This window comes from Rhea pennata, chromosome 3, assembly GCF_028389875.1.
Source record: "Rhea pennata isolate bPtePen1 chromosome 3, bPtePen1.pri, whole genome shotgun sequence".
NCBI lineage: Eukaryota > Metazoa > Chordata > Aves > Rheiformes > Rheidae > Rhea > Rhea pennata.
The window spans coordinates 118,531,148-118,542,736 of NC_084665.1; the positions used below are offsets into that span (position 1 = coordinate 118,531,148).

General features: G+C 46.9%; 1 protein-coding gene and 1 long non-coding RNA gene across 2 annotated transcripts in view; both read right to left on the bottom strand.

Moving 5' to 3' along the window:
- The window catches only part of LOC134137991 (uncharacterized), a 49,068-nt gene extending 48,047 nt beyond the window's left edge, over positions 1 to 1,021 (bottom strand). Inside the window, exon 1 of the long non-coding RNA XR_009957794.1 lies at positions 892 to 1,021. This is a non-coding gene — a long non-coding RNA (uncharacterized LOC134137991). The remainder of the gene's footprint in view (positions 1 to 891) is intronic.
- A 1,659-nt stretch (positions 1,022 to 2,680) lies between these two features.
- On the bottom strand, positions 2,681 to 11,243 carry OSR1 (odd-skipped related transcription factor 1). Its single transcript, XM_062571174.1, has 3 exons — positions 10,868 to 11,243; positions 4,414 to 5,106; positions 2,681 to 3,853 (listed from the first exon to the last, which is right to left on the bottom strand). The coding sequence occupies exons 2-3, from the start codon at positions 5,058 to 5,060 to the stop codon at positions 3,718 to 3,720; spliced, it is 783 nt and encodes a 260-aa protein (XP_062427158.1). The 5' UTR covers positions 5,061 to 5,106; positions 10,868 to 11,243; the 3' UTR covers positions 2,681 to 3,717.
- Positions 11,244 to 11,589: the final 346 nt, after the last annotated feature.

Here is an 11,589-nt window from a genome sequence, read left to right on the forward strand (position 1 = left end):
AAAAGAGAAAAAGAAAGAGAGAGAAAAAGAAAGAGAAAAAGAAAGAGAAAAACGTTAATTATTTAAATTATTTACAATCCTGATTGGAAATGGTACATTTCCTATCTGAGTCCCTTCATTTATTTGGGGGATAATAAGGCTTATCTCCTCTGACTGACATAATTTCATCTCTTCTTTGCTTTCCTTGGAATCACCACCCTGACACTGCCTAGCAAAATAAAAAAAAAAATCAAAAAATAAATAAAAGGAGCGAACAGGCGAACTATTCACCAGTGCAGAGCTTACAGCACGATCAGAGCGATATCCTTTGTTTGCAAGGGGAATAAAGTGGCCTTCTTGTGAGAGGAAATACATGCACATATAGATAAACATATATATATAGTATAAACGACGTTAAGAGGCTGTGTGTGCCCTCCCGTGCTCCTTATTCCCACTTGGTTTTAATACATCTGTAATTCCGATTGTGTCAGTTCTGTTTTGTTTTTTGTTTCATATAAGGGTATATGTTCAGGGAAATTCTTGGCAGGCAGATCACCAGGCTTCAGTCCTATAAATGAAACGCATTTCATGCCCAACTGGGAGGAGAGGTTTCTCCACCTTCACGACCCTGCGGTTATAATGGTTCCCAGGAACCGATGACCGACGCGATTTCTTACCTCGCCACGGGTGTTTCGTTATCGCGGTGATAAGGAGATGGTGAAGCGACCGTGGGAACTCCTCAGTGGAATGACCTACCCTACACCACTAACCCCCCTCCCCCCCCGCCCCGCTCCTCCCCGCTTTGGATCCACCTCGTAGTCACGACCCTTAAAAAATCACTGGCTCCAAGCGACACAGCCTTTCGCCTCCCCGCTCCGCGACCAGACACCGCGAGCATCCCTGTTCACTTACTCTGCCGTGAACGACGTGAGGAGGCTGCGGGAGAGGTTTCCCTGGGATTTTCTCTGCGGCTCCTTTTATAAAAAAGGCAACGCGAGGAGGCAGCCAGCCGGTCCTTGGACCGGCAGCAAGCGCCATGTCAGTGCCGGGCGGCGGGTGCCTCGGCGGAGAGGCGCGGGGCGCGGTGCCCCCGCCGCGGCCGCGTGCGCCGGCGGCGGCAGCCGGGGCGGCCCCGCGCGCTGCCGGGGGCGGGCGGCCTTCTCCGCGGAGAGCGGCTCTGGCAGCGGCCCGCGCCGGCCGCCTCGCTGGGTTTGCGCAGGGCGGTGCAGCCAAGCGGGGGGGACCCTCAGAGGCAGCAAAAAAATGCCCCCCCCCCCTCCCGAGAGGGGCCGACAGGCAAACGCAGCCCAGTTTGGCTCCGCAACGCGACGCCAGCGCCTGGAAAGGCTTCTGCTTGCTCCGGCGGGCTCTGCGCGGAGCTCCGCGCCAGCCGCTGTCGAGGTGCGAAGGTTCAGTCCAGCCTTCCTATAGGCTTGGGCAATTTCCCCCCACTCCTTACTTATCCCGAGACAGTTCTCAGATGCCTTTTAACACACAACCAAAAGTCTTTACGCTGAGAGGAAGGAGAGTAGGGGGATGGGAAGCAAAGTAAAACCAAGCCACCTTCAAACTCTGTCGCTTTCCTCAGCCTCCGGAGCTGGGTGCGTCATCCTAGCACCCTGCGCTCTCCAAGGTGAAGGTAGACTCTACAACCCGGCCGGCAAGTGCCTTTAATTACCTACGATGCGCTCGAATTCGTGTCCAATAAATAGAGGGAGAGAGGTTTCTCCCCCCGCCATCCTTATATTAATAACTGCATCGCTCTTTCTCCTGCCACTCATAGGATTTCTTGACCAAATAAAGAAGTGTTTTCTAAAAGCAGAGCTAGAAAGAGGGAAAGGAACCGCTTTGGACCGATTGGCTTGCGGAGCCAAGCATCCACATTTTAGAAACGCAAGTGCCGCGGGGTTATGTCCCCTCTTATTTCGGATGTGTCGCACTGCAGGAGGCTTTCACGCCGGAGCACTGACTTGTCATGGGGGAAGAGGGTTTGGGGTTTGCCGAGAAGACTAGAAAAGAAAGCAAGAGGAGCTTCAAAGCCTCAGGCGGATCCCCCCGCTCCGAGCTCTCTCCCCCGTCTCGATCCAAGGCGGTTTCTCAGTGGAATAAACATCTCTGATCTAAGACAGCTGCCGGGAATCAAAGGCCGCCCAGATCAGCGCTGAACTGGGCGAAGATGCGATTGATAAATACACACTCCTGACAAGCGAAGAGAAGGGGGTGCGAAAGCGGCTTCTCCTGCAGTGCCTTCGGGCTGTGAGAACAGCAACAGTTTGCCCATTAGTCATCTGATTTGTTTTATAACACTTCTGACACCTAATCTTATCTGCTAATACCCAAGATTTAGTTACCCAAGACGATTTTTTTTCCACACTAGCAACAAAATTATTTGATTCCCTGCAGATCTGTTTACTTTTGTCAGCCTTAAAAAAGAAAAAAACATATATAAAAAAAGAGAAAAGAAATTAAAAGAAAAAGGAAAAGGGAGAAGGGAGCCTATAGATAAAGGATAGAACTGGATTTTTCAAGGTTGGTTAAAAAAAAGCACTGAGGAAACACTAAGTAAATTCGAAAAAAAAGTTCTGAAAATTGACGGAGAAGATTTACTAGAGAAGATATCAGAAAACAAATGAGCACATGTAGTCCACGCAGACTTGCCTGTAAAATAACAATTTATTTTAATACTTTAAAAAACACACACAATCCAGTGATAAATGTCAATTACCAATAATCAGCATAAAGTGCCAAACAGCCATACAACTTTTTTTTTAATAAACAAAAATTATTGGAATGTCTCTTAATTTGAATACACTGTTCAGAAAGCCAGCTTAAAAAAAAAAAAAAAAAAAAAAAAACAAAACTCTCAGGTTGAGATTTGTTCTCTCTCATGAGGACACACGCAGATTTTAAAGTACCACTAAAATCACTTTGTGCATACCATCAATCTGATGTATTGCCATATTTTTTTTCCTTTTTTTTTTTTAATAAATCCACAAGTTACAGACAAACCTTCTTCCAGCACACTAGACCACAAGGCAAAAACAAGGTCTCCATGTCCCACGAGCACTGATTTGTCCCTGTGTGTGTATTTATCAATATAGGGGACCTGCAGATCTAAGATTTAGATGTGTTTTCTAGCGCACAGTAGGACTCCCAACTTGAGAGATTTAGGTCATTTCCAAAACTTATTTTTCTTCTCCTTTTAAGACACCAAACTAGCAAAAAAATTTGCGAGTTGCCTTTCTCCTTGTCCTAATGGTGCCGGGACGAGAAACCACCATTTCAGTTCTTAATCGTCTTCTGGAACTCTCTGTATTTCCTGAAGTTTAAAAGTAAGAAGCTTTATACAGTCAAAAAAAAAGTATAAAATAAGAGATTTTTTAAAAAGTAATACTTTCAGAAGCTACAATTTTGAGTTTTTTTCTTGGGATGTTGGGGGGTGGTATTTTTTTTTTTAATGAGATTCCTGTCCAACACGTGAGCACCACCTTTTGGCATAAAATTTATCAAAGCCACACAAGTCATCTAGCACTTCCATGTCATTCATGTATGTTTTAAACACAAAATATTTTTTCACCCACAACTTAAGACAATAGTTGCTTGGCGGGATTTTGCTCATTTTTAAGTACAAACGAAAATAGAACACAAAGTTCAATGCTCCCATCCTGGCAGTTTTGTTTCTGTTCTAGTTTTGGTATAAAATCTGAAGAGGAAGAAATGTTCATAGAAGCTGGAGATTCAACACTTAAGCTTGGCAGGTTTCAGTTCCTTTACTTGCGTGTGCAGTGTCTTGTGGACGGCTAGCGTTCTGGACTGGCAAAATCCTTTCCCGCATTCTTGACACTTAAAAGGCTTTTCTTTAGAATGTATGTATCTAGAGAGAAAAATAAAATGGAAATGTCAAAATAACCAGCCTGAATTCAACAGTGATCTACCTGCCCAGGGACTTACTCGGACCACCCTAGAGCCTTTCACACCAGTTCCTAAGGCCAAGACTACTGGAGGGTGACACTCCAGCAATCATTTGTGTGTGTGAGAGAGAGAGAGAGAGAGCAAGAAGAGAAGAGGATGTAGGAAGCTTACAAGAGTGCTGTTCACAGAAATAAAGGGTTAGAGAACCTCATGGTCAGTAGGCCACATGTCTTCATGACAGTTCTGAACAATCACAAGGGCAGCCCAAGCAAGATGGTGCAAACTGAGGTTGAAAATGTCTATATAAGCTAGTAGCCCATGCAAGCTGTTTTCAGGGTGGGTGAATTCAACAAGCTTATCTTCCAAAGTGAGTTAACTGGGCAAAAGAAAGCCTGAAGGGAACATCTCCTGCTGACTCGGGACATGACCTTTCTTATAAGCACCTTCATGACAGTAGCTTGGCAACTGAGAGAGTACAGATTCATGACAAAGAAGGGACAGGGGGGGGAAAAGAATGGTTACCTGTGATCTCTTAGGTGATCTTGTCTTCTGAAGGCCTTGTGGCAAATGTCACATGTGTAAGGCCGTTCATCAGTGTGGGTTCTTTCATGGATCAAAAGGTTGTAGGACTTGGTGAAGTGCCTACCACAGAATTTACACACAAATTCCTTCTTGGTTTTGGATGGTAACCTTCCCCGTGTGGGTTTCTTCTCTGGAGAGAGTTTAGTTACCTCAAGCAAAGAGCCCAGCCCTGGTGGGGAGCCCTGGCTGTCCACTTGTCCCAGTTTAGAGTGGTCCTCTTGTGTGGCGGCCACTGCTAAGTTGGCAAAGTCGAAGCGGGGCTTAGCTTTGAGGGTCACATTGGTAGCCTCTTGCTTGGGCTGGATGACATGTGGGAAAAGTGGGAAGGTGGGCAGCTGGAACCGTGCATCCACCAGGCTTGACACACTGGGCACCTTGGAGAAGGAGGAACGTGGCAGATGCATGGCTGGGTACCCCAAAGTCCACTGATGCAGGTGTACGGCGTGCAAGGCACTGAAGCCATAGAGGTTGGAGAGGTGGTCAGAGGGCACGGCAGGCAGCCCGTTGAACGCTTGCAAGAAAGAGTAGTTGGTGAGCTGGAGGGAAGGGTGGATAGGCACTGGGGCCGGCAGGGTCTTACTTCCCATGGTGGCTGCTCAGAAGGAATATCTTGGGAGCAGGGGAGGAAAAGATCTGGAAAAAAAAATGATGGAGGGGCAGAAGAGGGAGAGGTGGATTTATAGAGAGACACAAGCAAAGGAAATTTCTCATCTCATCCCTCCCTAGTCCACCTCTCCAATGCCATGGAAGGAGACTGCCTTTTACTTGGAAGGGTACCCCACAAGCTTCCAGATCCTCCTTCTTCTCCTCTCCCCCCACACAGCATATACTTCATCAACAACCATTCACAACAACCATTCACTCTTCCAACAGCATCCCTGTGCTGTACAGGCCTCTGATTACCCTTTGTGCAGGAACAGTATGAGACATTATTTTGGATCTCAAAGCTCAGGGCTCTCCCAGGCAGTTTAAGATCCTTCTCTGTATGGATATGCAGCTTTTTCAAAATGGTAGGCCACTGCCCACTGGTTCTTTCTGCTGAAACCACCTTCAGCCCTGACCTTTGAGGTGATGCAGGGAGGGAATGTGTAGGTCTTGCTGTCCCTGGGTTGCACACCTCCCTGGGGCCTGGGCTTAGCTATGCTTCTGCCTCTTGGATCGTGGGGGAATTGGGTACTCAGAGCTGCTCGTCCTCCCTCTTTCAAAAAAAGCAAGAAAAAGAAAAAGAAAAAGAAAAAGAAAAAGAAAAAGAAAAAGAAAAAGAAAAAAAGAAAAAGAAAAGGAAAAGGAAAAGGAAAAGGAAAAGGAAAAGGAAAAGGAAAAAGAAAAAGAAAAAGAAAAAGAAAAAGAAAAAAAAAGAAAAAGAAAAAGAAAAAGAAAAAGAAAAAGAAAAAGAAAAAGAAAAAGAAAAAGAAAAAGAAAAAGAAAAAGAAAAAGAAAAAAAAGAAAAAGAAAAAGTTAGATGGGGGGGATGTCATTCTTTACTGCAAAAAGAAGGGGAAAATGCTGAGCTTCATGACAAATTTGAAGTGCCATTTGCTTACCCCAGGAGGAAGCATCTGGCTTCAAGCCCGTGTCCCAATCTAGGCAACCGCTTAATTAGAGCTCTTCAAAAGGGAAAAAGGCAAGGTCTGGGGAGACTCTTCCCACAAGGACACTCAGCCCATCAGCCAGAGAAGCCAAGTCCTTCAGGGCCCGATGCGGCAAGTAGGGGCCACAGGGCCACAGCCCTTCACTGGGCCAGGCACCATTGCTTTGCTGTGTTTCAGGGTTCTGCCAAGCCCTCAGCCTCCCCTTGGGGCTAGATTCCCCCATCAAGGTGGAGGAAGAGTGTTGCCGAAGAGCAGGACATGGAGGTGTATCTGATCCTGCCCACAAATTCAGCCCTCAACACCACCCTGGCTGCTGTTAACCATTTGGCAGGAAATGCTTCTTGAAGGCTGGTAGCAGGGAGGCAGACCTCCCTTTTTGTAGGTGTCAGAGAGCACCCACAGAGTTTGGAGGCACTGCAACCCTGCACCCCAGGGAGCCTCCTCCTTCCTCTATGGCCCACAGCATGTAACATGCTTGCCCTTAGCAATCTGTGAGGTTTGCCCCCATTTGGCTCCTTCTCCCCAAGAACCATGCAGGAACCATGTAGGATTCCAACAAGATCCCCACAGAGTTCCTTCAGGATCCTTGCAGGGTCCTCATAGGGGCCCTGTAAGATCCTTGCAGGTTTCCCACAGGATCTCTTCAAGATGCCCTCAGCATATCCACAAAGTTCCCCACAGAATCACCACAGGGCCTCCTTAGGATCCCCATAAGATCCCCACAAGATCTCCATGGGGTCCCCCAATGCTCGGCCTGGGTGTTCAGGGTGTTTTTCCACATTAAGAGTAAAGCCCTTTTTGGAGAAAAGGAGGTAGCAAAGTGCTACAGATCAGTAATTGTTCCTCTAGACCAAGGGTGAGGGGGAAAAACTGGTGGTGGAAGAGCCCTAATGACCAGAGAAACAAATCTGATTTATCTGTGGGCTGCTGCCTGGACTGAAGAGCTGTGGCCAAGAGGGTGTGAGAAGGAGAAACTCACTCTGAGCAGCTCTACACACCAGTCCACCTTTCACACTGTTTTACATAAATCAGCAGCAGGAAGAGAGACCCAAAACTTAGAGAAATTCCATCGCAATGACCCAGAATAAGAGAGTGTGACATTTTGCCTTTTTTAATTGGACACATTTTGAATAGTGGCTGATTGAAAAATGCACACATTACATTCCCCTCCTTCTCCTTTTCTTTTCTTTTTTTCTTTTTCTTTTTGTTTTTTAACTGTTTATGGGCCGATCAACCAACCAGATTGTTTTGTTCTTTGACTGGAGAAATACTTTTTATTTTGTTGGTGCTGCCCATACACTAGGCGTGACCATTCCACAGCACAAATACCTCGATCGATGACCCCAAGAACAAACAATGCAGAAAATACTCTTGTCCAGATACCTGAAATGTCTGTTTCAGTATGTCACAACGACTACATGTCTATTAGGTATTCCTAGATCTTTGAAGCATGAAACATGCTACTGCAAACTGAGTTCATTTCTGGGGTTATCCCTCCCTACTTCTTCAGATCCTTAGACATTTTATTTGGTATATAGAACCATTACTCTACCACGAAAATTTGGGGGGAAAATGGTTGATAAAGTTTAAAAAATTCTGTTTCGATTTTCCAAATGAAAAGGGGGACAGAAAAGAAGGAGAAATGTAACTGGCTCGTAATAACATTCATTGTCCCTGTTGGTTTTTTGCTAGAGCAGTTTCGTCTTTTTTTCAAAAATAATAAAAAATAAAAAATAGAAAAGAAAGCAGGAAAAAAAACAGGAAAATAGAAGAAGAAAAAGAAAAGGGGGAGGTGAGAGCAGAGTGCTCACGTTACTACAAGTTTCTTGGCAGTTTTCCAGAAATGTAAGCTACACTTCTGCTCTGTACGACTGGGATAGTCAAAAATATATATGAAGAGCAGAGTATTTCACAGCGAAGTCCCCTCTCTTCAGGACATCAAAGCGAACGAGTATTTCACAGTGCAGTAACTCTCCCCTCTCCTGCTTGCCTGCAGAGAGATCAATGTTTCTTTGATTTCGGTGTCACCTCCACCTTTAATTCTGCTTCATGTAAACAGATCGTTATCGGGGTTTCTTTATTTTTATTTTTATTTTTTCAAAGAAGAAGACCCCGTGAGTTCTCTGCTTGAATTCCCCCATCACAATAAAACTGTGCGAGATTTTCTTTTTTAACATAAACTTGCTCGCTGAGTAATTAAGAACAAATCACTCGTGTTCTGACTGAAACAAAACCCACTCATGCCAAGATAAATTTACCCTGCAAAATAGGATCATAAACTTGAAAGACTACATCTGTCTCCAGCTTTCTTACCCTTTGTCCTGTTCGAAGATATGGTAATGCTATTGTCCAGTTGCCATTGTTTTAAGACCGTTGTAATCTTAACCTTCCAGATTATGTTCTATCTCCATTATATACCAGAAAAGAAAAACCTAGCCAATGTGTTGCCGATAGTATAGCATGAAGAGAAATTAAACGGATTTTTAAGTAATCCTGTGAGTAGTAGGTATTTTTCTTTTCTACCTTGAATTATCAATTTCCGATGTGTCCTTTGAAAGGCATATTTGTTACATTAAATACCTGACTCATAAATAATGAGGTTTGCTAATTAGTTCCACATGGGAGAATGGAGGAGCTAAATTACCCTGTGAACGCTGCTTATTTTTACAAACATGATAAAGTAGCGGGCATAAAAAGCTGCATTCTTGGGATAGCCTCAAACTGCAGCAATCAGGTTCATCTGTCAAAAAAAGTCCCCCTGTTTTATTCTGAATCCTTTAAAGTCTGGTATCCGTCTCCTTTCTAGTGCATCTCATCAGTCTGTAACTTTTCGCTCCCAGATCGGCTACTTATTTTGTCCCCTTTGCGGGAAGGAGATTTTCTACCAGTTTAAGCAAGGAAATAGAGCTTATAATTCATCTATGTTTGAGAAACTGACTGCAAAGAGAATAAAATTGACCTTTTGCTCGCTCCGCATTATTCGGGCGTGATGCTCTTGAGGAATAAACTGTTCAACATTGTTCAACATGGATTTATTCAAAGTATTAATGAAGTGTGCAGAATCTATTAAAGCCGGTTTATTCGGGACTAATTGAGCGTGAAAGAGTTAATTGCTAACATTAATGAGGACTGGAAGGACTCAGTCAGCATGTGCCTTGGATATCTCCACTCAATCCTTATAAAATCATCATTCACATTTTATCATGAAATCAGTGTTGACAAGTTTCGCCAGACCACCATTGCGAATGCTGATGAATGCGGCGGACTTTAGCTTCGGAATAATAACAATAACCCGGGTTCAGCTGCAGCTATACTACTTGGGGCAGCCTTTGTTCCCAAAAAATCAAAAAAAAAAAAAAAAAATCCCTGGGTTCGGATCCCAGTGGGACAGCGGCCACGAGAGCCGTGGAGAGAGCGCAACCCCGGCGCTGGGCTCGCTGCGAGGGAGCCGAGCGCGGGTGAGTCCGGCGGGGGCGGTCGGAAGCGGCCAGGCTCTACCAACCGCCCCCTGGAGAAGTTTTCAGGTTGGTCTGGGAGTTTGCTTTCTTTCTTTTAATTTTTATTATTTTTTTATCCTCCTGAGTGTTGAAAGGCCCCCGAATATAGGATTCATTCTCGATTTATACCCCGAGAAATCCCAGGTGCCTCCACTGCACCCGGATAAATCACCCTTCCTAAGGGCGATTCCCGGCTGCAGGGAGGGTTTCTCTCCTGGGTACCCCTCGGCTTCCCACAGCCACATCTCGCACAGATCGTGAGCGAGGGGCGCAGCCGGGAGGCGCCTTGCGCCGGTCCCTCTCCGGGCGCGCAGGGCTGCGAGGCGCATCGCGGCCCTGGCGGCCCGAGCGCAGCCGCGGCGGCCACCGCGCACCCGGCCCCAGGGAGGCGAGACCGCGTCGCAGCGGCCTCCCGAGCCGGTCTCTGTTTTAGGAACTGGCCCTTTTTTCTCCGTTGGCTTCATATACACTAAACTGGGCTCGCTGTGCACCTGTCCGGGACACGGCTCTCACCGTCCTTCTCCGCCTGCAGCTTATCGGACAGTTCTCGCGGCTTTACGCTCCTCTCCAAACGTTCGGTTTTTATAGCTCCCCTCCCAAAAGCCAGAAATAACAACTATACCCTAATCTTCGACTTTGCACTGACACTTTATAGGCTCAGCCTCGAGAGAAGCCCTGTTTCTCCCTACACTAAAAATATGTTGCTCCATTCAGACAAATACAAACATCAGATTCATTTCTGTTATGGCCTTGGGAGAAAACAGACAAGGCTACCTGGACCTTAAACACGACAAATGGAGTATAAAATGGAGTAGAAAGAAAGAAGGAAAGAAAGAAAGAGAAAAATAAGAAAGAAATGTAAGTAAAGAAAAAGAAGGGAAAGAAAGGGAGAGTAAAGAGCTGAACGTTCAACTCCTCAAAGGACATTCAGGCTTCTTGTTGCAGCTCGTATGTGTCATTTTTAGCTCGGTTAAAAGCACAGCTCCTCCGCAAGGGAGGATAAGCAACTTTAAAAGGGGAAGACAAATCTTTAAATAGCATCAAAATATCCAAGCCCCATGTGAAGACTTCCCTCGGCCTTCCGCCCTCCCCAAGGAGGATAGCCCTCCTCACGTGAACCAGAATTCCCCCACTTCTGCGCCGTCCAGAAGATAGTGGGAGGAATAGGAGGAGAGGAAGAAAGGAGAGAGCGAAAAGGAGGCGTTTGGATCGATAACCCCAACCCCCGAGGCTTGGCAAAACAAAACAAAACAAAAAAAAAAAAAAAAAAAAAAACAAACAAAATGAGTTGTTCTTTTTATTTACCTAATCCCGATCTGTGCTCCACCGCTGGCAGTAGTTAAAAGATCCTGGGCTAAATTGGAGCTGGTAAAATAAAATAAAATAATAAAATAAAATAATAAAAAATAATAAAATAATAATAAAAAGGTTGCGCTAGGTCAGTGTCTCTGCTGGCCCGGGCGGGGGGGGGGGGGTGGCCCGGCTCTGTCCCCACCCCGCCCCACTGCTCCTCCGGCCTGGGGCAGGCAGATCCGAGCGAGCCGCGGGGCCAGGTGTCCAGGTGCCTCGCTGCTGGGCGCGGAGGTGCCGTCCCCGCCGCTGCTGCCGCCCGCGCGGTGCGGCTGCGGCTGCGGCTGCGGTGCGGCTGCCGGAGCGCAAACGCGCCCTACAGTAGCCGCGCTCCGACTGAACCGATCCCTTCCCTCCAGCCTCCTCCTTATTTCAACCCCCCCTCCCAGCTCCCCCCTTCAACCTCCCACCAGACGCCGGGCATGCGCACGCAGCGAGAAAGTTTCTGGCTGGGAAGAACCAACTTTTCAATCCGCTTCTCCTGCCGCCGCGGCAGCCAACAACTCGCAGCCCGCAAACGTGTGATCTCGCCCCCCTCTTTCCCCCCCACCCGCCCCGCTCTCCTTCGCCTCTGGAGCCCGCAGCCTCTCCCGGGCAACTCCCCCGCGGCGGAGCGGCCCCCCGGGCGGCCCCCAGCCCCTCTGCGCGGCCGCGCTGCCTGCGCCGGCCCGGCCCGC

What these genes read in the sequence shown, in the direction of transcription:
- OSR1 (XM_062571174.1), bottom strand. Translation starts at nt 5,060, where the DNA reads ATGGGAAGTAAGACCCTGCCGGCCCCAGTGCCTATCCACCCTTCCCTC. An exon ending in GATCACCTAAGAGATCACAG is followed by an intron (nt 3,854 to 4,413) that starts GTAACCATTCTT and finishes TTTTCTCTCTAG; the next exon opens with ATACATACATTCTAAAGAAA.